Source organism: Canis lupus, chromosome 17 (assembly GCF_011100685.1).
Source record: "Canis lupus familiaris isolate Mischka breed German Shepherd chromosome 17, alternate assembly UU_Cfam_GSD_1.0, whole genome shotgun sequence".
In the NCBI taxonomy this organism is placed as follows: Eukaryota; Metazoa; Chordata; class Mammalia; order Carnivora; family Canidae; genus Canis; species Canis lupus.
Genome location: NC_049238.1, coordinates 59,593,508 through 59,621,344, shown reverse-complemented (window position 1 = coordinate 59,621,344; position 27,837 = coordinate 59,593,508). Strand labels below are relative to the sequence as shown.

At 41.8% G+C, this 27,837-nt stretch overlaps 1 protein-coding gene across 3 annotated transcripts; it reads right to left on the bottom strand.

Moving 5' to 3' along the window:
- Positions 1-502: 502 nt before the first annotated feature.
- LOC100683958 (neuroblastoma breakpoint family member 6-like protein) lies at positions 503-27,545 on the bottom strand. 3 transcript variants are annotated; one of them, XM_038562063.1, is made up of 8 exons: positions 19,127-19,287; positions 18,706-18,918; positions 16,469-16,568; positions 14,589-14,824; positions 11,188-11,239; positions 10,333-10,493; positions 7,409-7,528; positions 503-1,613 (listed from the first exon to the last, which is right to left on the bottom strand). In XM_038562063.1, exons 2-8 carry the CDS (start codon positions 18,881-18,883, stop codon positions 1,603-1,605), a joined length of 858 nt encoding a protein of 285 aa, XP_038417991.1. In that variant the 5' UTR covers positions 18,884-18,918; positions 19,127-19,287; the 3' UTR covers positions 503-1,602. The 3 variants fall into 3 exon arrangements, with proteins under 3 accessions (XP_038417991.1, XP_038417990.1, XP_038417989.1); XM_038562062.1 differs by lacking the exon at positions 19,127-19,287 and adding an exon at positions 27,315-27,545 and having other exon boundaries at positions 1,130-1,284; XM_038562061.1 differs by having other exon boundaries at positions 1,131-1,284.
- Between the last annotated feature and the right edge of the window lie 292 nt (positions 27,546-27,837).

The following is a 27,837-nucleotide window of genomic DNA, read 5'->3' as shown; positions in this document are numbered from 1 at the left end:
AAGCAAACATTGTTGAATTCAGATGAACAGAATAGAGTGATAATTGTATTCTTCCAATTTTTCTATAGGTTTGAAATGTTTCAAAGTAAATTATTTTGAGGGAAATTGATTGTAAAATATGGGAGACTGAATGGCTGAGTCCTGAACTAAAAATGTCCCTCTATGGGTCTCCCCCTTGCTGGAGGGTATGACAGTTCTCAATATTACCTTCCAGTACAAGAAAATGTAAGTCACTAGTTTGCTGTGACTAGTGACTCATCTAAAGAATCCTTTCCTGGGATCCCTGGGTGGCGCAGCGGTTTGGCGCCTGCCTTTGGCCCAGGGCACGATCCTGGAGACCCAGGATCGAATCCCACGTCGGGCTCCCGGTGCATGGAGCCTGCTTCTCCCTCTGCCTATGTCTCTGCCTCTCTCTCTCTCTCTGTGACTATCATAAATAAATAAAAATAAAAAAAATAGAATTATAAAAAATAAATAAATAAAATAAAGAATCCTTTCCTGCCATCCAGGATTTGTCTTAATCAGCTTTACAGCCTGGAAATCTGGTAATTTTGAGGCTACTTTATATGTTTCATAGCTCCAGAATAAGATGTCTGGCTTTTATATTTAATTGCAAAAGACTAATCAATGGATACTTATTTTCAGAAATAAACTAACTGCAGAAAAAAAAAAATCCAAATGAGAGTGATCTGAAACCTGCCAGTTCCTATAGATATACTACTTCTCCCTGTGTATTCTAGAGACCTCTGGGATGTAACTTTTGCTAGACCTGTTCAGGAAGTACAAGAGTGAACAAAAACTCTCAGGATTCTATCATTATTTCTTTGGGTCCTCCACAGGTAGACATGTATAAGACTGCTGCTCTGCTTACAGATGCCTGTGAAGGCAGAATTTTTGCCTGACTTATCTCAGTTCCCACGGTGTGAGACACAATGTAGTTTTGGTATCTGATACCAGGTGCTCAATAACATTTAATTTTGGAATGAAGTGATGCACCCAGACTTGGTTGCTGTCACTCTGGGATATAAATACAGTGGACATATTGTTTGAGTTTCCTGCTGTTAGCTGGAGAACAAAAACTTTGTAATTTTGATTTGTCAAAAAAAAAAAAAAAAAAACAGGCAACAGAATGTTATAAAATAAACTCTATTATCTGAGATTTCTAAACTTTTATCCTTCAATGAAAATGAACACATGCTGAAGAGCTGATGAATAGTCTGCAACGACGACATTCGACATTTGGACTTATTCTTGATCCAAGTCCTTGACATTTTCTTCCAGCTGCTGTTGACTCCAGTTATCCATAGGATGAGGGTAGGGAGAGGAAAGGTTAGGCATCTCAAGATCATCTGTGAATCTAGGTGTTGATGTCTCTTACATAGTTATCAAATTTGCAGACTGAAAGGGCTATTATTTCTGCAATCAAGCTATCCCTTTGGAGTAAAAATCTAGAGTGGCTATGAAATCTGAGTCTTAGAGATGGAGCCCTCTTGCTTTCAGATTTAGGACTTTCTCTGTTTTGTTGTTTTAGTTTTTCTCATCAATGGGGGAACTGTTTGTGACTAAGCTTTGTTGAAATAAGAAATTTTCATATTTCCACTATTACTTCTTACCTGAAACAGAAGAAGGGGAGAAAAAAACTAAATTAAATGAGAATCTTCCACTGGTTCTACTGATACCTGAGGCTGAAGTGACAGCTAAGGAAGAAGAGGCCAAGTGCACCCTGAAAAGTGGATAAGCCATGGTGGTAAACTACAGTGTGGAAAGAGTTATATGAGCAGATTAAAGGTAAGAAAAATTAAGGGCCCTCACACCTCCCAGGAGATGTGCCTTGTTTCAAACATGCACATTCAGAAACAGTCTGTTCTAGAAATGAGAGGATATTTTGCATGGAAATCTTGCTCCTAAATGCATGTCATTTTTGGGGGTTTTTTTTATAGGAAGGTGGTGCCAAGGGAAGAGTCCTAGAATGTGAAAAACAGCAGAGTCCTTAGATACTATCTGTAATATTGTGGTTTATAATAAGAAATGTAAATTTGGTCTTTGTTCCAGTTTCTGGCAGAACTCCTAAAATGCTTATAATTACTCTTTTGTTATGTTAATGAGGTGACTTTTGGAAACTGCTGGAGGGCTGGAAGGTGATTCCCCAGGGAACCAACCATGATTTGGAAGACTGAAACTTTTACTTTTTTTTTAAAAGGCTTTATTCATTCATGAGAATACATAGAGAGGAGAGAGGCAGAAGGAGAAGCAGGCTCTATACAGGGAGCCCGACGTGGGAATCGATTTCAGGTCTCCAGGATCACGCCATGGGCTGAAGGCGGCGCTAAACCGCTGAGCCACCCAGGCTGCCCTGAAATTTTTACTCTTATCCTCCTGACCTCTGAGGATGAGAGAGGGCTGAAGTTGATTTCAGCCATCAGCTGCCAATGATTTATTCAATCATGCCTATGTAATGCAGCCTCCGTTAAAAACCCAAAAGAGGGATGCTTCGGTGGCTCAGCAGTTAAGCATCTGCCTTCGGCTCAGGGCGTGATCCTGGAGTCCTGGGATCAAGTTCCACATCGGGCTCCCTACATGGAGCCTGCCTCTCTATGTGTGTGTCTCTTGTGAATAAATAAATTAAATCTTAAAAAAAATAAAACTAAAAGGATGGGGGCCTCAGTGAGCTTCTGGGTTGGTGAACACACAGGTGCTGGAAGAGTGGAGCTCCCAGAAAGGACATGGAAACTCTGCACCCTTTCCCCATGACCTGCCCTATATACCTCCTCCTTCTGGCTGTTCCTGAGTTATATCCTTTTGAAATTAACCAGTAGAGCTCCTGGGTGGCTCAGTCCATTAAGCATCTGCCTTCAGCTCAGATCATGATCGATCCTAGGGTCCTGGGATTGAGCCCCGCATCAGGCTCCATGCTCATCGGAATCTGCTTCTCCTTCTACCTCTCCCCCTCCCCCTCTGGTCATGCTCTCTCTAATAAAATCTTTTTTTTTTAAGATTTTTAAAATTCATTTATTCATAGAGACACACACACACACAGAGAGAGAGAGAGAGAGAGAGGCAGAGACACAGGCAGAGGAAGAAGCAGGCTCCATGCAGAGAGCCCGACGTGGGACTCGATCCAGGGTATCCAGGATCACACCCTGGGCTGCAGGCAGCGCTAAACCACTGCACAACCGGGGCTGCCCTCTCTAATAAAATCTTTAAAAAATTAAATTAAAATGGGATGCTTGGGTGGCTCAGCGGTTCAGCGTCTGCCGTTGGCACAGGGCATGATCCTGGTGTCCCAGGATCAAGCCCCACATTGGGTTCCCTGCATGGAGCCTGCTTCTCCCTCTGCCTGTGTCTCTGCCTCTCTCTGTGTGTGTCTCTTATGAATAAATGAAATCTTTAAAAAATTTAATTAATTAACCAGTAATCAGGGCTTCTGGCAGGCTCAGTCAGTGGAATATGCGACTCTTGATCTTGGGGTCATGAGTTCCAGCCCCACCTGGGGTGCACAGATTACATACATACATAGAAAAAAATAAACCTGTAATCTAGTAAGTAAAATGTTTCTGAGTTCTGTGAGCCACTCTAACAAGCTAATCAAACCCTAGGAGGAGGAGGTTCTCAGGAAACTGATTCAGTCAGATGTACAGGTAAAAACTTGGATTTGCTACTAGAATGTGAAGTGGGGGCCAGGATGGAAGCAGTCTCACAGGACTGAACTATTAAGCTTTGGAATCTGATGCTATCTTCTACGAGGTAAACCTAGTAGGTAATGTCAGAATTGAGTTCAATCGTAGGACACCCAGGTGGTGTCCCCAAAATTTATTTTTCCAAAATTTTTCTGTTGGTGTGGGAAGGACCCATTCTATATTAGAATTGGTACAGGAATCTATTTACCATCCAAATACAGTTCCACTTTTGCCATGAGGAAAGAGTGGTATCAAGAGGCTAAGTATTAACTAAAGCCACAAGACCTATAAATGAAAAATTTGAAGCTAAAATCCATACCTTGAGCCCTTTCACTACATCTCAAAGTTTAAGAAAAGAGAGAGGAAAGGCTCCAATCTAGAGGAAGCCAACAGACTCTACAGTTTATTGGGTACTGCGGCTGGGACAGGAATAAAACATTATAGAAAGTCTCTTAAGTATTCTTCTTAAGAGATTAGAGAGAAAGAAAGGAATCATCAGAAAGGGAAAAGGGGAATATTAATAAAGGGCAAAGTTAAACCTTGGACTGATCTATTTACACCCTGTAGAGACCATTATCCTGTAACGTTAATTCTACAGCAGGTTGTTAGAGGAGGCAATTAGGTTCTGACGGGGTACCTGGAGGTCAACAATGAGGAAGTCACTGGCAGCTACTGGGAAGATTAGAGTCCTGTCCTGGCAGGGCTCCACAAGAAGCCAGATCAAACCTGACCAACCAAGATGGCAGATGCCATCCATCCCAGGAAACCCCTGCAAATTAGGAAGAAAAAGCCAAAACTCTGCTTCCCACCCCAGGTAATAAATATTCCACCCCCTAAGTTAACAACTGTGAATAGAAGAAACCCAACCTGAGTTGGTCTGGTCTGCCTGAGTTCTGCCTCTCTCTCTGTGTATTCTCTCATGAATAAATAAATAAAATCTTTTTTTTTAAATAAAATCTTTTTTTTAAATTTGTTCCTTAAAGTTTTAGGTTTTTGGGTTGTTGTTGTTTTGTTTTGTTTTGTTTTTTCTGCTATCAATTCTCTTTATGATAGTAAGATCTAGAAGCTTTTGAAGGTATCATATATTTGGTGTAAAGATTATTTTCAAGTTAAAATATCTAAAATCTTATCTGAATTTCATTTATCTGACTAGAGCAGAACATCCTCAAAATACAGCTGCCACTTGAACCTCCCCCCACTCCAAGGGAGTTTCCTGAGAATTCAGCTGCATAGACACAGACCAATAGCATCAAAAAGTCCAAGAGAATTTTCCATACTTTTCCACTGAAACCCTGAAACCCTTTAAGTTGCTTTACAAACTTTTACCTCTGGGTATTCTGGGAGTTCTTCATTACTATGCAACTCCCACATGCATATGTAAATGAACCTTGTCTTTTATCTAATGCTAGTTAATTCAAAGGTCCTGGATCATTCAAACCTAAGTGGGTAGAGGAAAAATTTTGCTCCCAATACTCCTTTAGAATTTTGCTTAATCAAAAGCAAAATTTTTCAAACTGCAATTGGGAACCACTAATAGGTTGTAAAATCAATAGACTAGACTGTTTACTACAGGTTTTACTTAAAGAATGAGGAAGGAAAATAGACACATTACATATAATAAGGCCTTTTGTTTGTTTTAAACATAATATTGGGTTAATAAAGATTTGTGTTTTTTACTGTGTCTTGTAGTCAAAAAAATCTGTAAAACTGCTCCAGAGAGAATATAGATCTAATCCATCTACCCCTTCTTTTCTCTTTTTTCATGCTATACAAACATGATAGTTGAGAGAGGAATGCAAATCCCATCAATGGCTAGTGTTGGTCTTTCATAAGTAACTGTACATTTGGGATATTTCTATATTGGTGACCTGAGATCTCAGTAGGTTATGGTCCTTCTCACATATTTCAGTTACCTAGTAACCTTTAAAAAATACCCCAAACTGGGATCCCTGGGTGGTGCAGCAGTTTGGCGCCTGCCTTTGGCCCAGGGCGTGATCCTGGAGACCCGGGATCGAATCCCACATCGGGCTCCCGGTGCTTGGAGCCTGCTTCTCCCTCTGCCTATGTCTCTGCCTCTCTCTCTCTCTCTCTCTCTCTCTGTGACTATCATAAATAATAAATAAAAAAAAATACCCCAAACACATGTGAAACCATTTTAATCAACCTCTAGCTGTGATATCTAGGCTTTTGTGTCAGGCAAAACCTTACCAGGTTCTTATAATGACAGCATGATTTAAAGCTACTTAGGAGGCCTGCCCTATTTCCCATGGTTCTCTTTATTTCTCTCTAACTCTTCCACCATGGGCTTCTTTTCCATTGGGCCTAAAGATTTTAACCTTCCTTTTTATGATCTGAGATGAATCTCTCTTTCTTAATTGGATTGCCAAGGCAAGAATCTCCTTCTGTTTATCTACCTGGGTCTTTACAAAGTTCACCTCTAGATTCCTCTTCCCAAAGCTAATTCACCACAAAGTCTTCCTCAAGTCAAGTAGCTGGGCTTCCCTATGCTTGTACTTGTCAATCATGGATAATGATTTACAGGTAGGGTCACTGGGTGCTGTGGGATTAACATAAACTTCCAGGTCCTTCCATTTTTCTGAGCCACAAGGCAACTGGTTCTAGTAATCTGAGAATAGTCCTATTCAGAAGAGGCCTTAGAAACAAAAGCAACATAGGTACAAGAAGGTAGAAGGAGAAGTGCCTGGGTGGCTTAGCCACTTAAGCGTTTGCCTTTGGCTCAAGTGATGATCTTGGGGTCCTGGAATCAAGCCCCACATCAGGCTCCCTGATCAGTGGGGAGTTTGCTTCTCCCTCTCCCTGTCCCCCTCCTCTGCTCCTGCTCTCTCTCTCTCAAATAAATAAAATCTTAAAAAATAAAAAATAAAGAAGGTAAAAGCAATCTTAGGTGACCTTTCTTAACTGGCACCTAACAGATCAGGCAGGGATGTCTATCGGGGTGGGCACTGCACACAGCAAAAGCTCAGTAAATACCGAGTCTGGTGTTTAGGGGATAGGCTGAAGATATTTTGGAGGTTTGTATATATTTTTGCCAATCTGAAGGTAATTTGGTTTGGTTTGGCTTTTCTCAACATAAGAGTTGAGAATCAAAAGGTGACTGGAATATTATAGTTTGAGTGCAATAAATTTGTATTTTGCCAAGGATCAGTATAAGCTATACTTATTTCAATTTTTTAGTACTTTATTTTTTTAGTACTTTATTTAGTACTTTAGTACTTTATTTTATTTATGAAAATAAAATTGAATTGAATATTGGGGTTTTGCTCCTTTTAAGCTCATGGCACCTTTCTGGTGCCACATTTCTCACATTTCCTCAAAGATTACTGACTTAGAATCTAAATTCTGCTTGCTTGTTCTTTTAGCATTATAAGACAGAGTTTATCTAATCTTGGCAAATTTTACTCAATTAAAATAATTGTTCTCTTACAATTTCCCATCTTTGAGGATTGTTCTTTTCTTCTTAGGCTTGCATTAGTGAGGTGTGATTTGTACCTAAATGATGGATTTCCCAGAGCTACTCATTCCTGGAGCCTAGAGTCTGGGGACATATGGAAGGAGCACCTAGGAGATAGCCCACTCTAGATTGAGGATTATGAGTCATGAGGCTTTGAGTAGCTGTGGCCTCCCCATCATCTTTTGTTTTCATAGCTGAGTATGGCAAGAGAAAAGAAGGCTCGGAGAATGACCTCCTCTTGTGGGTTTTGACCACTTACCTCTGGAAATACGATTCAGGTGAGCCAGAAGGCTCAGACTCTGTTCCCTGATATCTCTGTTTTCATTATACAGCTGGGCAACAGACTCCAGGCTCTGCCTGTCAAGGTTTGTTGTGTGTCCTATTCCAGGAAATAATTACAGTTTAGGCAAGTTAAACAGATTTGCTTGAGATAATGCTTTCTGCAATTCCCTTTCCCTTTCTTAGCCCAGAAGAAAACCCTGGGGACTCACACATTGGGACTTTAATGTGATGGGCCAGAAACTTAATTTTCACAAGGCCCTTAACAAATAGAGCTCATTCATTTGTGTTATCACACCTAATGTCTGAAATGATGAAGGAGACTTTTCTCATGAAATAGCTGCTGCTTTGGTGTGGAAAAAGAGGCCCAGTCACTGTTCTGGTCCAGCCCAAGACTGAGGAATAATGGGCACTGTGTGAGTACAATCCAGGAAGAGGATGTGGGAAGAAGATCCACAGTGTAGACAATGAAGGGTAACCAAGACATTAGGGAAGGAGATGAGGATGAGAATGGCAGCAGCAGAGACCCTCACTCTGAATGACTATCACACGAGAGGAGAGGAGCAGCAGAAAGTATATAGCAGAGGAGCCAACAAGATGGGTTTGGAGATCAGACAACTCTAAGATGGAGGGATAGCTCAGCCTTGGGGCCAATCTCTATCTGAGCCTATTTACTCATCTAAAAAGCAGGAATATTTATCCATGCCCTCTTCTCCCTAGTTGAGTCATTTGTAAGAATAAGTGAAATAAGGTATATCAAGTTCTTGAAATCTTTGAAGCCTTGCAACACACAAGTCCTTAGATACATACTGCCAGAAGCAGGCAGACTTAGGCCACCCCTACTGTTTCCTTGATCAGAAATGCTGAGATGATGTTCCAGCTTTTCTTGAAGGCAGTCAGTGATGAAAAGAATCCCTTCAGGTGCTGGTGCAGGTTCTGAATCTCATCTTCTGGAGCCATTCCACCAAGACAGGGAATGAGGTAGAAGATGGAGAATCCTTATCACTAATGGGGTGGCCAAGGGCCTCTCAGCAAGATCCCTGCCTTTTACCATTCTTCTGCCAACTTCCTCTTTCATCAGGGATAACAGAGAACTTCCTTTAAGAGCCCTTAAAGGCCCTGAAACAAAGTATGGTCCAGTGTTAAGCAAACTCCACAGGACCACCTCTCAACACAAGGATATGGGAAGTATAAAGGAGGTTGACACAGGTGGAAAACTACCTGAGTAAGGTTTATCTGGTACTAGGAAAGATAAGGCCACCTTTTATGTAAGACTTCTGGGTACTAGTGGATGTCCCTACTAAATACCTCTCCCGCATGATTTATGACTGAACATCTTTTAATAGATGAAAAGACCTCCCTCTACATCTCAAGGTGAAATAGGAAATAGGAACAAGGAAGGCTTTGTAAGGGGACTGCCTGAGTAATAAAAGGCACCTACCATTGGCAAAAAGACAAAACCTGACATGGATTATATCACTATTTAAAAACTCAGTTAACACTGAGTGGATTAAGATAGTTTCATTCTCAGGGTGCATAGGTGGTTCAGTTGGTTGAGCACCTGACTCCTGAGTTTGGCTCAGGTCATGATCTCAGGGTTGTGAGACTGAGCCCCATATTGGGTTCCATGCTCAGCACATAGTCTGCTTGTCCCTCTCCCTCCACTCCTTCCCCTGCTCTCTCTTATAATTTAAAAAAGAAGTCTCTTTCTCATGCCTACAAGAGGACAGAAGACATACAGTTCTCTAATAATCCTAACCATTAACCCCAAAGGAAAGTCAAACAGTCAAGGGAAAGGAGATGAAGGTTGAGGTTTTAATCTTAATCTACACACACACACACACACACACACACACACACACACACACACCAGTGTCGCTGCTACACCTTGGGACTCTTACATACCTGGAGGAGCTACACTGGCTAGTTTGGGTTTTTTTAGGAGAGGGGCATGCTAGTGGAATGGCTATTAGATTGGGCCTTTTTTCTAGTTAATAGGCTGGTTGTTGGTTTAGATCAGATGACAGCGCTAAGACTAAATCCACAGCCATTTTTTAAAAATGGTGTCACACAAAGAATGGGAACCCGATCATTTATCTGAAGGTTGCCAAGAGCTGAGCCTTGTCTTTAGGGAAACCACCTGATATTCTGGTACTAACATGAAACAATAAGAAAGCAAGTCATCTGAGGGGAGATGAAGACTGGATATTGGAACCATGATTCTGCATCTCCAAAAATATAGGCAAGACTCTCAGTATTTTGGGATGCTTAGGTGGCTTAGTGGTTAAGCACCTGCCTTCGGCTCAGGGCATGATCTTGGGGTCCCAGGATCAAGTCCCACATCAGGCTCCCTGCATGGGGCCTGCTTCTCTTTCTGCCTGTGTCTCTGCCTCTCTGTGTGTCTCATGAATAAATAAATAAAACCTTTAAAAAAAAAAAAGACTGTATTTCTCAGTTAGAAAAGCTTAAGGGACACTGTTCAGGAACTATAATTAGCAAGGACATTCCCTGAAAGCTATGATGCTTCATTTTAGACAAGGTCTATTAGATTTTATACACATGCTGAAGTAGTGGCAGAGAATCTGCCATGATCCCTTTAACTCTCAATCTGGTTTTTGCCTGGAGTCCATCAGTTTGTAAATGCCAGTGGGAGCCAGAGTGACTGAGGTGAGGTAGACCAGGAGCAATGTATATTACCTGACTCACCAGGGACCTGTATCTGAAACTTGGTCCCAGGTCTGTGTTCAGCCTAATCCCTTTCTCAAGGTTAATCTTTGGGGCCTGCCTACAGAGATGATCTCATTCAGCCTAGACAGAGGTACTAAGCATGTAGAAGTTACTGGAGTTTTATTCTCCATTCTTCCAGTGTTGGAGTTTTATTTTCTTTATAACGGGAGTACTCACTGGTGACTTCCACAGCAGAGCTGGCTTCCTGCACATCAGACAGGAAGGCATTGCTGCTGCGAGGTTGGTGAGAGTCACGGCGACTGGAATGAGTCAAATACCGTTCATCTAGTGAGTCTTCCAGGACTTCATTCACTTCTTGCTGGAGCTCCCTGCTGAGCCTGATGTGGTGATAGGGAAGGAGATAAGACAAGAGATTAAACTAAAGCAACCTGGAACCACAGCTTCACAGCTGGTCCCACCCGACACTCCTGGAAGAGTGCCAGAAACCCAAGAGGCCACTCAGATGAGAGAGCATAACAATCCACTTCTGACTGGGCTTAGTGTGCCTAGAGTTGGGTAGAAGGGAGCAGCCAGAGCTCAGTGTGCTGACTTCACCACAGGCAGATGGGGAAGTAGACTAAACTACTCTCAAATACACTCATGACATGTGCAGACCTAGGATAGTGGTTTGAAAATGCTGCAGACAACTTTTGCTTAATATAATATGAAATGGTCCATTGTATCCTGGCTTCTGAGACAATATTTTGCTTTGTTTTTGTTTTGTTTTTTTACCATACGGATTTTTAGAGTACAGAAACCAGGGATCTCTGGCTACTTTGCCTTTAGGTCAGACTAACTCCAGCTAACTAAACTTGATGAATTACTAGGAAATGGTAACCAGTACAAGAACCAGAGAATAAACAACATTGTTTAAAAGGACATATCACTGTACGATGAATGAATGAAATAGGTACAATTGGCAGTTTCTGAGGGGTTTTTTTCCTGGATCTGGGACTTTGGCCTCTCGGTCTCTTGCTTCAGGAGTCTTCTCTACGACTTTACCATTCCATTATCATTTCATCACTGAGTTACCTGGGTGCCAGTGGCTCCTGTCTATCTCCATCCTTCTTATCATTGTGACTTTCTGCGAATCACAAAATAGAAACAGCTAGTCAGAAATTGAGCAGATCCCATTTCACACATTACAAATATGAGGGCCTATATGACCAGAAATGTAATACTCTACATGTTTGTTCAGAATGCTCTGAGAGAGGGCTTAGGTTGTGTCTTCAGAGAAGTAGCCTGGCAGGCTTTCCTGAGTAACACTGGACAGTGTGTTCCTAGTGTGGTGAATCATCACTATGACATCTGCTACATCTGACATCAAGGCAAAAAGTTTATTTTTTTTTAAGATTTTATTTCAAAAAGTTTAAAATGTCTTTTGTCCAGTGCATAGAATACTTGCTCGGCTACTTTCTGGACTTCTCCAGCTGTAACCTTCATTTTTGCCACACAGCTAACTGGTGGCTAGACCATGGTTGTGTGTCCTATTAAGCTCTCATAAAGAACTCACTGCAGTCTCTGAGGAGCAAAAACTTCAGGAGAAACTACCTAACTCTTCTAACCAAATGACTGGGAAAAGGCACCTATGCATGCCAAAGTGTATGGAGAGAATTTTCCCTCCTTTTTTTCCCCTCCTCTTTCCTGACCTCACCTAGAGACCAGCCCAGTTGCAGAACTGCATTTATTGTCAAGGCAGCTAACAGTGATCTAACCCACAGGAGAGAATCTAGCTCTCTGATCAAAAGAAACAGGATAAAAGGACCTCTTGCCTAAAAAGTGTGAAGAGTGCTCCCTTTTATTTTCTATTTCTCAATTTTCTTGCCTCCTTGCTCTTAAAGTTATGCAGAACTGCAACGTAACGTATGAAGAGACATCTCTGAGAGAACTCAATTTTTCTGAACAGAGGAACTTGGAAAAGGGACTCCTGGGAACCTGAAAGTATGGAAGAAATACCAGAGAGAAAAGAGGCTGAAAAATGGTCTATGAGCTGATGACAAAAGCCCCAGGGCTCATCCCCAAACTGAGTATGTGTAGAATAGACCCAATGAATCATGACAAAGGATTAGAGAATTGAATTACCACACAAACCACCACCTACTCCAGACTAAACCAAGTAACATATTTGCTGGACAGACCCAAACAGCATATCAAAAGCATTGAACACGACCTGACATTGGAACTACTGACTATAGAAGGTGAGACAGAACTTGGAGTTGAACCTAATGGGGCTGATTGTCCCAAAACTTAATTTCCAGAGGGTTTTAACAGGACCCAGGGTCTTACAATATTCAAAATATCCAGAGTACACTACAAAAATATTCAACATAATAGAAACATATAATCATTTCAATAGATGAATAAAAAGCATTTGACAGAATTCAATATCTAGTCAAAATAAAACTCTCAGAAAATAAGGAATAAAAAGGAATTTCCTCAAATCAGTTGGAAACATTTCTTGGTTGGACCATACCTATTCATGTTTGCATTAAGAGACATATTTTTCCCCCTGTTGTCAGCAGTCACTAACATAAAACAAAAAAAAAAAATTCATTTGTTCATTCAAATATGAATAAATAAAACATAAAAAACCCCAAAGGGAACTTCCTCAACCTGATAAGGCACTACGATTGTTAATTAGAAAACTCAATATTATTTTAAGATTTATTTGAGAGAGACTGTGTGAGGGAGGCGCAAGGAGAGAAAACCCATACAGGGCTCAATTCCACAACCCTGATCATGACCTGAGCCAAAATTTAGAGTCAGATGCTCAAGTGACTGAGCCACCCAGGGGCCCCAGAAAACTCTGTATGATTAAGAATGTCAATTCTGCTCAAACTTTTCATAGATTCAAAGCAATGCCACTCAAAATTCTGGGAGATTTTGTTGCTGTTGCTTTTTTTAAAAAAAAAAAACACATAATGACAAGCTAATTGTAAAATATATATGGTAAGGTGAAGGACCTTGTTTTCCAAAAGGAGTTCTTAGATACAACTACAAAAGCATGATCCATAGGTTGGACTTCATTAAAATTAAGAAATTCTGCTCTCTGAAAGACACTATTAAGAGAATGAAAAGATAAGCCATAGATGGGGAGAAAATATTTGCAAATTAAATATCCCATAAAAGGACTTGTATCAAAAAATGTTAAGAACCCTCAAGATTTGATCATAAGAAAACAACTCAATTTTAAAATGACAAAGTGTGGGACCCCTGGGTGGCTCAGCAGTTGAGTGTCTGCCTTCAGCTCAGGGCATGATCCCAAGGCCCGAAGTCAAGTCCGGCATTGGGCTTCTTGTGGGGAGCCTGTTTCTTCCTCTGGCTGTGTCTCTGCCTCTCTCTCTCTCTCTCTCTTTCTCTCTCTCTCTCTCTCTCTCTGTATGTGTGTCTCTCTCATGAATAAATACATAAAATCTTAAAATAAAATAAATAAAATAACAAAATGTTTGAACACTGGCTTTACCGAAGATACAAGGAGAGTCAACAGGCATATCAAAAGATCCTTAAAATCATTAGTCATCAGGGAAATGCAAATTAAAACCACAATGCCATATACCCCACACTTACTAAATTACTGAAACAATAAAAAGAAAAAGAAAAAGAAAAAGAAAAAGAAAAAGAAAAAGAACAACAACCTAAAAATATCAAAATATCGAAAGTTGATATTGGGGAACAACTGAAATTTTCACCACACTGTCAGTGGAAATTTGAAGTGGGATGGCCACATCGGAAAACAGTTTGGCAGTTTCTTCTAGGTTAAACATACACTTACCACATGACCCATCAATCCCACTCCTAGATGTTTACCCAAGCGAAGTGAAGTGCAGTGAAAATGTATTTTTACACAAAAATCTGTATGTGAATCTTTATAGCTATTATTCATAATTGCCCCAAAATGGAAATAACTCAAATGCCCTTCAGTGGGTGAACAGATAAATAAAACTGATATATCTATATAATGGAATAGTACTCAACAGTTAAAAAAAGAAACCAACTACTGATACATTTTGCAGATGGAAAATCTGTATGGACAGAAAACAGATTCAGGGACTGGAACTGGGGCAGGAGACAATAGTTGACTACAAAGAAGCACAAAAAACTTTTAGTGGTGATAGAACTGTTCCGTATCTTGATTATGGTGTTGTTTACATTACTGTATGCATTTCTCAAAGCGCACAGAACTGAGGCTACAGTGGACTATTTTTATGTAAATCAATAATCCTTAAAAGAAAGAGGAAATACCTGTGAGGGTTCACCTTGGGCCCAGGTGAGTGACTAGGTATTTCTACCTGATAGCATCACTATTAATAGGCTGAGAAAAAGCACAAAACAGCAGGACATCTGGCTAAAAAGTCACTCTTAGAGTCTTTGAAGCATGGAGACTTACTTATGTGAGGATCTAAAAGGTCTCCGTAGCATGCAAGCCAACTTACCAGTGGTGAGTTTGCTGGCTAGGCTCTCTGCCAGCTGGCTTCCTTGGGCCAGTTGCTCACAGAATCTCTGCCCCTGGTAGGAAGCAATGTCAGTGCTCCTGAGGAAGCCCTCAAAAGACTTGACCGTGTTCTTTGTATGCTGAATAAAAAGGTAACAGACACCTTTCCCTTCCTGTATCCTCTGTCGTAAGTGGGTCAGTTCTTGGGCCTGAGCCTGAATTAGGGGATCATATTTCCTAAAGTAAAAAGAAAAGTAAAAGGTAACAGTGCATAGGTTACGGAAGTTTCAGCAGAGATATCTCATAGAATGCCCCTAAGGAATTTCCCAAGTTGAATTCTTACACAAGTTGTGGGACTTGCCTGTGGCAGAGGGAATGAGGAAACAGCATTGGGTTTGTTTCTTTGTTTTTCATTAACCTTACTTTGAAAAGATGCCCCTTCAGTTTCTCAGTTAAGCCCACATCCATTTCCATGGAATATATATCATCAAGCATTATGCAGAAAGTGACATGCACACACACACACACAAACCTCATATAAAAGTATTCGATAGGTAGATGTGGTGTTGACTCAAAGGATGAAAAGAAAATCCATGAAAGGGTCAAGAAGGACAGCATTCTTTGAAAAAGAATGAAAAAAAAAAAAACCATAATAAGTAAGAAGACACTAAAGAGTAATAAAGTTCCAAGTAACAACAATTACATCACTCTAAATGGGTTTTCACCATTTTCTAATGATTATACAAATACTCTACATGGATTCTAATCTAAAATGTGAGCTCTCTGAAGCTAGAGACAGTGCCACATACTACCCAACTTACAGTACCCAACAGAGTGTATAACACAGGTAGGCACTCAGTCAATACTTAGAACCACATAATCCTAAAGCTGGACTAGACATTTATAGTCATCTACCTCATCTGATGCCTGAATCTCCTCCCTGCTGTCCTACTAAGTGATACTCTACAGATTGTCTTTCAAACTCTATTCCACAGAGTTCCTATAAAGTGTCAGAGCTGGTAAAGGCATAGACTAAAGAGCAACAGAAGCTCCAGACCTGGGCTTCCTGCAAACAATTATCTCTGTTTTAGTAGGTTTAATGAGTTTCTCAGATTTAATTTCAACAGAGTTAAAAGATATCTTGAATGCCACAATCCACCCTGTATTTGAAACCCTTCTGAGGATAAACAATGCTGGTCCTCAGCACATTAATAATCTATTTTCTATACAACAGCTGCTTGATTATCTATCTACCTAATAGCCCTACCAGTTAGTACTTCATATAGTATGATACTTAGAAAAAAAATCAAAGTTGAGAAGGAAAAACATTTTTATCATGAAAAGGCACTTTGGAAAGCTTGGAAAATATCTCTTGTGGTAGAAAATGCTAGTCCATTAATGACAACCACCATACCTATAAAAAAAAATAAAAGCATAATAATTACAGAAAATATTTGTTGAGATGACCTCCATATGTGTCAGAGATGGTTCTAACTTGTAATCATGCATTTAATCTTCATAACCTTCTGAAGGTTATGATACTGTTCATATTTTCATTTTACAGATGAAATAGCTGAGGTAACTGAGATGTAGGAAAGTTAAGGAAATTTGCCCAAAGTCACACAGCTGGAAGCCACATTGTTAGTATTCTATCTCAGGCATCTGTCTCCATTTTATTTATATGCTATTTAAGGAAGGACCCCAGAGACTTAACTACTCTACCAACTCACTCCCATAACCCCACAGTTGTCTTTATCTAGTTCTGTGCCTACCATGTACTTTTCTGTTTCTGTCCTTGGACGAATGTGCTCCTTATACTAGCAGCCTGGGCTACCCCACTTCAAAATAGTAATTCACACTTTCCCACAGGTACCTCCTTACCCAAGTCTTGCAGATGGTTTCATCTTCTCTGCCAGCTCCCTGCCAAACTGCACTTCCTCCTCCAGCATGGGGTCAATGAGGGCTTTGTACTCTTCATTCTCTGAGAAAATAGACACACTTGCCTCAGTGGAAAGCTGGACATGCTGCTATAGTCACTGCCTTCAATGGAAGAGGCAAGGTCCATCCCAAGTACAAATATAACTCCATTACCAAGCTCCATACTCCGATATCCACATCTCATTCCTCAATCTCCTACAATTTATTATCAAATTCCTCAACATGGCATTTGAGATATGAGGATAGAGAAGTTCATGGGCAGGTAACTTACTGAAGATTATTAAACTAGAAGGAAACAAGTCAGAATTCACATTGAGGTCTGGCTCCAAATCTTGGGCCACTTTACTAAGCCTAAGCCTCGTAGGCTCTTAGGTAAACCATTAACCTGGGACATGAAGTAGTGATTTCTTGTGTGTTGAGGGAAGGCTCCAAAGATTTTTTTTTAGATTTTATTTATTTATTTGACAAAGAGTGAGGAAGTGAGACAGAGAGAGAGAGAGAGAGAGACCATGAGCAGGGGGAGGGGCAGAGGGAGAGGAAGAAGCAGACTTCCCTCTGAGCAGGAAGAGGTGGGGCTCAATCCAGGGACTTCAGGAAGATGACCTGAGCTAAAAGCAGCTGCTTAATCAACTGAGCCACCCAGGCACCCTAGACCTCCGAAGATTATAGGACTGATAGTCCTCCTATGTTGAGAGTTTCAATAATCCTCATATTTCAAAGATTTCAAAGTTTATCTGGATACAACTGTGTAATATGTATATGAAGGGGAAATATCTGAAAGACATGTTCAAATGCTACCAGGTGTTGTGTTAGATTAGAGGGAGAACTAATACATAGTGCTTCCATGGCACTGGTCTAGTAGATTTTTCAAGAATTATCATCATGCTGTCATCACCACTAGTTAAAAAGGTAAATATTCTTATTACCATTAGAGATGAGGAAATTGAGGTATAAAGAGGATAACTTGGATTTTAACCCAGAAGTCTGACGCAAGGATACATGCTGTTGTTAATCACTGCACTGTAATATCTTTACACCGAGATCTAGGATGATATCTTTTTTCTTCTTTAGCTTCAAAAAATTTGTCTTACAATTGTGGTTTTAATGAATGATGTTAATAAAAAAAAAACACTTATATTTCCATACCCCAAAGCTCATCTTTTTTCTTTAATAAGTAGGCTTTTTAATTTTTCTCCATGTCTAGTAAGTTGGATAGCAAATTTTATCCCCCATTGATTTATTGAAATATAACTGTAGAAATTTGGAAGCAAACTCAACTTCAATATCAGCAAGAATCCTCCTAATATTCCTATCTCTCATGTGCCCTCACTTGCATCATGTTTCCTTCAGTCACTATAGCTTCCTGCGGGCCCCATTACCAACAGTTTTGGAATTGTCCAAGGATTTCCAAATGTGAGAACTGAGCATGGAGACGGAAGGGCCAGCTCCTACACTGACCCGGTCTGCTGGACTAAAGGCCTTGCCCACTTAGCCTCATTCTCATTTTGGCCACACATCTCAAAGTCCAGATCCTGGACTAGCTTGCTGTCTGCAAAGCTCATATTCAGGGAGAGATTGAAAAGGTGTTACAGAGTCTCTGACTTTCCTGGAAATACTTTCAATATCACCAGCGTGTGAGGAACAGCTTCTTAGAACTTGTGTAGGGAAAAAAATCTTGCTCCAGGCATAAGAACTTCCCTCTGTGTCTGCTACTGATGTTCTGATCTCCAGGTATCTGTGGTTCAGTTGGGAACAGATAGTTCTAAGCTCCTATAAGGCAGGAAGAGAATACTAACTAGTACACTTCTAGTGCATCTAGTATAATGCTTTGCAAATGGGTACTTAGTAAAAGTTGGAATTGAATCCTGAGATTTAATTAAGCCAACAGTGATGCTATATGTTTCTAGAATCTGACACATGTTCCTGAGACAGAAAAGACAGCTTAGTGCCGGAACCAAGATTTTAGCTTCTGTGCTTCTGTAAACTTTATCCCTTTCTGCCTCAGTGTTTCCATCTTTTGCAAACTGAGGGTAAAATACTCACTTCTACCTTCCTAGGACTGTGGTCAGGATGAGATTTATTTTGATGAAGAGAGAAGAATAAAGTAGAGTGTTTAGTTTCTCCTAGGGAAGATAGGCAATCATTTATCACTATGGTGACTGTGAACCCATAGGGCTTACTATATTTCTGCAGCTGGTTGGCCAAGATGTAAGCAGTAGCCCTGGATGTGAGGAATCTCTCTGTGAGGTCTCGGAAGTTCTGTTCGTTTTTTTCCAGCTGGGAGCACAAGTACTGATTGGTTTCCAGGCTGCTTATTTCTGTCCTTGGATCAGAGAAAGTGGTGAGCGATTCTGCCATGATGAAGCTTGTGGTGGTAGAAGTAGAGCCAGAACCTGGGGAGCAGAAACCCAAACAAATAATTAGAAACAAGTGAATAGATTATGGTGATGGTTGCACTGCCTGGTGAATTACTAAAAATCCTTGAACTGTACAACGCTAATAGTAAGTTTTATAGTTTGTAAATTATACCTTGCAGTGTCATTAAGTGGGAAAAAATGGACTTAAACAGGTCAAGAGTATACAGATGTAATTCATACTTACTTTGGGGCTAAACTTTGTAAGCATTCCACAGCTGTAACAATTCTTAACCACAAAAACAAGGCCAGAGCTCAGAGCCTAGGGCACTGCCTGCACTCAGGCTCTGTTAACAGTGCCAGACAGAGCATCCAGCCTGCCTGGTAACTGTTCAGAGTCACAATAACAGAACTAGAAAGTGGGGAGTGTCATGGAATCTTAGATGCCACTGCCTTCCAGTAGCTGAGGCCATGCTGATACACAAGGCCACCTGGTTTGTTGTGAAGGTCACCACTGACAGGACCACCCTCGAGCCCTAAGCAGCCACTCTCAGTATTTGTATGTCCATGTGCTGATACCACAAACTTATCTCTTTCTAAATTTAAACATATTTTCATTGTTTATTCCTTTAAGTGCATAGAAAACACGAAGGAATCAATAATTTTCCAAATTATTTCATTGTCTTAAAGACTGTTATGAAGTCACTTCACTTTTCCTTCATGAAAAATTTAAAACTTTTAGATACTCTTGGTGTTCTTTTGTTCTCTAGGTTTATTCCATATTAGTCTAATACTATAAGAAAAAATTCTGAGTAGAATATTTAATGTGTAAATAACTGTAAGGATTTTTATCTCATGTCTGAATTTTCTTCCTGCCATAGTCCAGGGTTATGTCCTGGGGAAGCATACTGACTTTTCAAAACACTTGAAGTCAAGTTTGACTTCCCTACTTCCTAGCCCTGTCCTACCTGTGTGGGTTGCTTTGTGTTTTAATCTCTATATACATATTTTGAGATTGTCACTTATGAATTTTATTCTTGCTCCACAGGGTATCTTTCCCATTTGTCAAAGTCATGAAAGAGTTTTTGTATAGGTCTTTGAATGCATGTAGTGGCCACCCTGGGATGACTTATAAACTAATTGTATCCTTTACGTCCAGAGTAGTTTTTGCAGAACACTGACAGTTTGTGTTGGCCCATGTATATTGACTTGCAGTTGTTTTCTCAGAACAAGGTAGAAATCAGGTCGTGGGTGGATGGTGGTTGGTTGTGATTCACAGCATTCCTGTGCAATGACTTCATGATGTAGAGGCTGAAGTTTTCAAGAGAGGCACAGTTAGGAGAGCAAGGCATCCCCTGACACCTCCTTACTTCCTACGGAGCCATTTCTCCCTCAGGTTTTGTGAGTCTGACACTAGAGAAACTTCTCTGGAGTATCTGTCTCTTCCCATTTTTCCAGGCTAGTGGCCCATACTTGTATGACAATGGCCACCTCCATATGTGTCACTGAACATTCATGACAAAGTGAAAGATGACCTGACAACCTACCTACCCCACTTGCCAACTTGAACTGGACTATGTGATAGTATTGGCTTGTGAGATATCTCAAAATTTTATGATTTCAGTCCTTTTAAATGTATTGAGGCTTTTTTTATGGCTTAGTGTATGGTTGAATATTCTAAGTACAATTGAAAAAAATGTATTATTCTGTTCTTTTTGGGTGGAGTGTTCTATAGATGTCTGTTATGTCATGTTGTTTAAGTCTTCAATCTCCTTATTGATTTATTGATCTTCTGCCTGGTTTTCTACCTACTATTCAGAGTGTGGTATTGAGGTATCCAACTATTATTGTTTTGTTTTGTTTTGTTTTTTAAGATTTTATTTATTTATTCATGAGAGACACAGAGAGGGAGAGAGAGAGGCAGAGACATAGTCAGAGGGAGAAGCAGGCTCCATGCAAGGAGCCCAATGTGGGACTTGATCCCAGATCCAGGGATCACACCCTGGGCCAAAGGCAGACACTCAACTGCTGAGCCACCGAGGCATCCCTCCAACTATTATTGTTGAATTGCCTATTTCTCTCTTTGATTCTGTCAGTTTTGGTTTCTTGTGTTTTAGGACTATTAGATGCAAATGTTTTTATTAGTATTATAACTTCCTCATGGTTTAACCTTTTTATCATTATAAAAGATCCTTCTTTATCTCTCATAAATTTTTTTAAAGAATTTATTTATTTATTCATAGAGATGAAGAGAGAGAGAGAGAGAGAGGCAGAGACACAGGCAGAGGGAGAAGCAGGCTCCATGCAGAGAGCCTGACGTGGGACTAGATCAAGGGTCTCCAGATCACGCCCTGGGCTGCAGGCGGCGCTAAACCGCTGTGCCACTGGGGCTGCCCTCTCATAAAATTTTTAAAAATTTATTTATTTTTCTGAGAGAGAGCACACACAAGCTGGGGGGAGGGGCAGAGGGAGAGAATCTCAAGCAGCAGACTCCCCGTTAAGAACAGAGCCTGATCCAAGGCTTGATCCCAAGACCCTGAAATCATGACCTGAACTGAAATCAAGAGTCAGACACTTAACCGATTGAGCTTCCAAGGTGCCCCTCTCATAACATTTTTTATGTTTTAAAGTCCCCTGTCTTTTTTGTCTGGTACTAGTATAGTCATTCCAATTTCCTTATGATTGCTATTTGCATAATTCTGGTATGTTATATGGCAAAAGGGATTTTGCAGATATAAATAAGTTGACCTTAAAATGGGGGAAATTATCCAGGTGAACTGACCTAATTACATGGACCCTATAAATTTGGGTCTAGAGGTCAAAGAGCCGAGAAGTCAGAGAGATTCAAAGCTTGTCAGGGATTCATTGAGGGAGAAACTCCTCATTGCTGGCTTTGAAGATGGAGGGAGCCATGGGCAGAGAAACCAAGTCCTTGATCCTACAACTTCATAATTAGTGGTACCTAAAATCATAAGCTGATAATTTTTTAATGCATTTATAATATCTGCCATACAGATTCAGACAGACTCTCACTGCTTCTGTGCATCCTTCTCTTCTGTTTTGTACTTGCATGTTACTATGTCTATCTAGATTTGGAGGCATAACTGCCAGTTATCATTCAGCCTTTTCTCTTTTTTTTGCACGTTCTACGTCTCTTTGGAGCCAAAGTCACCACTGAGGGAGGCTGAGTACAGGCAGCTGGTGTTACTGGAAGCCACAGGATTCTGATTCATCTAGACTCTGAATTTCACCCACCTGGAAGGTCCAAGCACACTCCTCACATCTTCCTGTCCGCAATATGTGGTTACTGCATAAAATCCTTGCCCTTCCCTGGACCCATGACATCTTTACTATTATTGGGGTATCTGGCCTACCCCAGAGCTACTCCTTTTCCTGGAGGTTCAGTACCTCAACCCCACTGCATAGGAAGAAGCTACTTACTAGGTGACCAGCTCAAGGCCAAGTATGCAAATCAAGGTTAAATGGTGACCATGATACTTTGTCTGGATCAGTCAGAGGTGTAGGCAAATGTGCCAAGGATATCGTATCTAAATATTCTACACTACAGAATCACACCAGAACTTAACTCCCCACCTTGAAAGATATAACCTGGAAGAGTACTTGTTATACTTCAATCAGAATACTAATCCTTCCAGAATCATAACTTGGCCCCTAATGCTTTTATTTCAAAAATCATTGCCAGGTTCTCCATATTTTTTTCGTTTCACAGCTTCTAGTTGCTAGATCTCTACATAGACCAGATTAACCTGTACAATAAACAGTCTAACAGAAGTAGTAAAAAGAATTACTGTTCTAATCTTGTATACACAATAAAGATTCCCACTGATACTCTGCAGAGGCAGCAAATGAACTGTGTTAGAGTGAACAGCAAACAAATACATTGGCCAGGAATCAAAACTAGGTAGTCCACATGAAGCCACGGCTACTGCCACTGAACTACCAATGGTCTGAACTCAAGGCTCCTTGCATAGTTCATAACATTCCCAATAGTTCAGGTTCAGGACTCAGTGACTCCATAGGTGCCAACTATGCTGAGAGCCCTTCTGGTTTTGGAGTTTGGTTTGGAAAGAATCAGCTAAAAGAGAGCTGCACTACATGAGGCTACAAATTCCCAGCCAGGGTCTGAAATCTAAAATTGTACAAAGGTCTCCATGCTCCAATGACACCTTGGAGACTTGACTCCTAAGAACCTCTCTAAGACCAAGTTCCATAACATTTCTTCCATGGGAGCTTCCTTAGAGGGATTTTTAGTGGCCTTTATTTATTTCAGCTGTTAGAGAACTGACTTGAAGCCAGAAGGTCAAGGCACACCAGGGTTGTTACTTGCTTTCGTCCCTGTTTTCTAATTTCTAAGCACTGGCAGAGGTTCTTCCTTCTTCCAATATGAATCCATGTTTCAAAGCTAACACAGTATAGTTCCCATTGCCTCAATTAAAGTCAGTTCCTGGCAGTTGGGCCCTGCAAATCTTCTTCCATCATCTCTCAGGGTCAGTATGGTCCCAATAGCCAAGGGAGAGAAGATTGCTCCTGGTTGATTACTCCTTTGATTAGCGTGGTCCAGATGCCTTCAGGACCTTGATAATTAGGAACCAACATGTGAGGGTGGTGCAAACTTTTGGAAATTTGTCTTCGAAGAGTAAGACCCAGGCAAAGCAACCACAAACTCAGTCTTAAGCCACCATATATATTGCTGTGTTTTTTCCACACTTGGGAAATAAACCAGCATCACCACTAGCAAGAGCAAACTGAGAGCACCCTGGCAGCATTTAGTGAAAGTAAGTGTGCACACATCCTGTTCTCCAACATCCCACCCTTATGTGTATACCACAGAGAAATTGTGTGATTCCATGATGAGGTATGAATGGGGATGATCTTTTTAGCTTTACTTGTAGTGTCCAGGACGTGGGAACAAATTAGATGCCTATAAATGTGAGGAGAGAAAATAAAGATAATAAAAAGAGACAGGCCACAGTATTCTGTGCACCAGAAAGATATAATGAGCTAGATATTGAAAATCGTGCTAATAGGAAAGATTAGGAAAAGAAAAAAGATCTGCGGACTAATCTTTTATATCAATTAGAGTTCAGTTTAGAAAAAAATACTAGAAAGCTATTGATTTCATCTTGGAAGGACTGGAGAACAGTGCTCACACACTCTCTCTTCATCAAAGAAATAAAATCTTTTTTTAAAAAAGTGGTTTTAGGGTGCCTTGGTGGCTCAGTTGAGTGTCTGATTTTGGCTCAGGTCATGATCTCAAGGTCCTGGGATGAAACCCCACATCTGGCTCCCCACTAATAGACAGTCTGCTTGTTCCTCTCCCCTTTCCCCTCCCTTGCTTGTGCATGCTCTCTTTCTTAAATAAAATATTTATTTAAAAAAAATGGTGGTTTTAATCTATCCCCCTAAAATGGGGACCATGTTTTTTTTTTAAAGACAAACACATTTAAATATACAAAGAGAAGCTACAATAAAAGGACCTATACTACACTCATTAGAGTGTATGCTTTTGGGGGTGGAGAAGGGAATGGGAGATGAACTAATAATGAAAGAGAAGGAGGGGGAGCCCGGGTGGCTCAGCGGTTTAGTGCTGCCTTGGGCCCAGGGCCTGATCCTGGAGACTGGGGATTGAGTCCCACATCGGGCTCCCTGCATGGAGCCTGCTTCTTCCTCTGCCTGTGTCTCTGCCTCTCTGTGTGTGTGTCTTTCATGAATGAATAAATAAATAAAATCTTAAAAAAGAAAAAAAAGAAAAAAGAGAGAAGGAGGAAAGGGCCTTGCTCAGAGCACCCAATTGCCACCATGTGTTCTGAACTAACGAACAATGTTATCTTTATCCTATGCCCCTAGGATCTAAGAAAATCCATAGGTCATCAATGACATGGAATTTCAAAAAATGCTGAATATTTGACCAGTTAAAATAGGCAGGAAGAAATTTGTTTTTAACAACAGAAATCACACAATGAGGTGGGTAGAAGTGAAAACAACTGTCAGCAATCTCCAACCAACACTAAATACAACTAATTATGATGGATTCAAATCCTCTCAAATTGGATGTAAAAATAAATTCCAGCTATGGCAGTGTGTTAGACAGACAAGGGCTATATATTAAGAACAGTACAAGTCTGTCCCAGGCTAATTTTAAGGCATTGTAAGTGAAAATATAACTCTCAGACAAAGACAAAGGGCAAGGTGAAGCTTTTAAATTGGCTAAAGAAGTGATATTCTAGTGTCTACAGGAAATGTCAAATTGTTTTTCCCTGGCTGCCTTCTGTGGCCAAGATGGTGAGATAAAGGAAAGAAATCTTGGAATCTCACTTTTTATTCATCCTGTATAGGTTTCTGCAAGGCATCACAGTTTGAGGGGCACCTGGGTGGCTCAGTCGATTGAGTGTCTACCTTTGGCTCAAGTCATGATCCTGGGGTCTTTGGGGCATCTTGGGATGGAGCCCTGCATCAGGCCTGCATAGGCCTCCCTGCTCAGTTGGGAGCCTGCTTCTCCTTCTCCCTTTCTCCCTCTCTTTCTGCTACTCCCCCTGCTTGTGCTCTCTGTCAAATAAATAAATAAAAGCTTAAAGACATCACAGTTTAAAAGCTGCACTATTTGATTCTTGGTCTTTTCTAGACACTCAAAAGAAGCTTCAGAGGTGAGAAATTCAATTATCACCCAGGTTTTCCTGAGTAACTCAGCACATACTCAGAGCCAGCTTCCTGAACCTTCACTGTCTAAAGAACTGGTGAAAAAAATGGAAGGAAAGGTTTGGGAGGCACCAAGCAATGGGAAGGCAAAGAGACTGCTTTAGCCAAGGAGGAAATTAACTTTCCATAGGTCCACACTAGATTTAGGACCAGACACAAGAGTCTGAACTAATTTTTTTTTTTTTAAGAATTTAAGTAATCTCTACACCCAGCATGGGCCTCAAATTTACAACATGTGAGATTGAGTCACATGCTCCACTGACTGAGCCCGCCAGGTGTCCTATTTTCTGATGTTTTTCTAGAAGTCTGTTATCTACTTTGGAAAGAGATTTCCTCCCAGAATTAGGCTCTTTCAAATTAGATATATTTTTTGAAGATTTTATTTATTTATTCATGAGAGATACACAGAGAGAGGCAGAGACATACAGAGGGAGAAGCAGGCTCCATGCAGACCCGATGCGGAACTCGATCCCGATACCCCAGATCACACCCTGAGCCAAAGGCAGATGCTCAATGGCTGAGCCACCCAGGCGTCCCTCAAATTAGATTTTTTTGAGTGCCATTGCTTTATAGAGCTACCTTACATAAATCCCCTAGTCAAGCCTCTGCTGCAGGTGTTTTCTATGTGCTACCAGTTCCAAAGAGAACAGCCGTGGAAAGCTATCTGAGACTTGCTGTTTCAAAGTCCTTCCTGAGACACTTTTTGATTAGACCTACTGCAGCAGTTGAGAAACAAACATCTCTGAATTCAGTAGCAGAATTCTGGCTTCCATGTGGGAGGTCTGGGTTCCATTTGTGGTCAAAGGAGTGTTTTCCTTGCACTTTTATGTGTCCAGTGCCCTCTGTTGTATTATCTATGGCACTAACAGGACAGGTTATTACAGGGTTGTGAGACTCAGGAGGCAACACTAGAAAAGAAAAAAGGCAACTATACCCCTTAGGTTAATTCCAGAGCAGAACATGCTGAGGTCTAAACAAGGGATTTTTCAGAACTGTCTTTGAAAAGACAAGTATGGTGGGTCATTCTGAACACTTGAAACCAAAGCCATTGCTACTTCTGTCCTTACCGAGGGCAGATATCTGGAATTTAAGGCGTTATGGGTCACTGATTAGCATCTGGGTCTTGGGCTGACCTCCGACCAGCATCTCACTCGGGAGTATCAAGAAATGAAGGTCCAGGAAGGAGAGAAGCTGCGGGGCCCAGCAGACACCATAATGACTGGGGAGGCATTAGCAGCCTAAGGAAAGATTTGTGCAAAGGAATTAGCGAGGATCTGAGGGATGCTACAGAGAAGGGGCCTCAGACTCTTCTGTGGAAGTAGGCCCTAAAATATTTTTGTCACTCCTGTTTATTTTATACCCCCCTAAGCAAGACTTTTGGTAGAAGGTTCATTTTAATGCTTATGGGTAAGCAGCACTGGGGGCAGGCCATGACAATCACTCGCTCGGGAGGTTTAGAGGAGACTCTGGGAAAGGAAAGCTCTTAGACTCAAGTCGTTTGTGTAGGTCTGTTTTCATCAACTCTTTTCCTCAGCAGAGTAGACGAGTGTGGCGAGGGGAGGCGCCGGCGTGAGACCCCGGGGCCCCGCCTCGCCCGGAGGACCCCGAGGGACGCGGCCGCCGAGCCGCGCGGACCGAGACCGCCTCAAGGAAGGCCGGGCGGCCCAGCTGGACCCCGGGTCCCCGCCACAACCTGCGGCCCCGCACTGCCGACCCACCTCCGCTGAGGCTCCGCACGCTCGGGCCGCACCGCGTGCTCGGACGCCGGCCTCCCTCCCCGCCACACACCCGCCGTGTCGGAAACCGCGCGGCTTCTCTCGTCAGCCCCGGTCCCGGAGCCACGCGCTCTCCCTGCGGTCGGTCTCCGGCAAACGGCTGTCCCGACGCCGGCGGAGAGAAGGACTCCGCTCGCGACCGCCGCTCCGCCAAGACTGCAGGGTTTGCGACCTTTAACCTGGGGACCGCCGGCTGGGCCGCCGCGGAGCCGAGTCCTGGGCGCTGCGCGTCACACGAGCCTCTCCCGGGCCGGCCTCGAGGGGCAGGACAGGGCCGGGCCCCCTCGGCGCCGCCGCTCCCGCCGGGTCGAGCCCCGCACCCCCGCGTGCGGCCGGCGGACCCGCTCCGGGCGGCGGCGATTCAAGGTGTCGCAGCCGGCGACGCGCAAGTGCGCGGGGCGCGCGGACGCACCTCACCGCCCTCGCGACCCGCGCGGGCCCCCCGCCCCCCGCCCCCTGCGGCCCT

Excerpts from the sequence above, each read along its gene's own strand:
- LOC100683958 (XM_038562062.1), bottom strand. The coding sequence starts at position 18,883 with ATGGCAGAATCGCTCACCACTTTCTCTGATCCAAGGACAGAAATAAGC. Across the intron at positions 7,529-10,332 it reads CTCTGCTGTGGAAGTCACCA|GACACACAACAAACCTTGAC; the intron begins GTGAGTACTCCC and ends TTCCTGGAATAG. Across the intron at positions 1,285-7,408 it reads CCTGAATCGTATTTCCAGAG|CAGCTGGAAGAAAATGTCAA; the intron begins GTAAGTGGTCAA and ends TGGAGTCAACAG.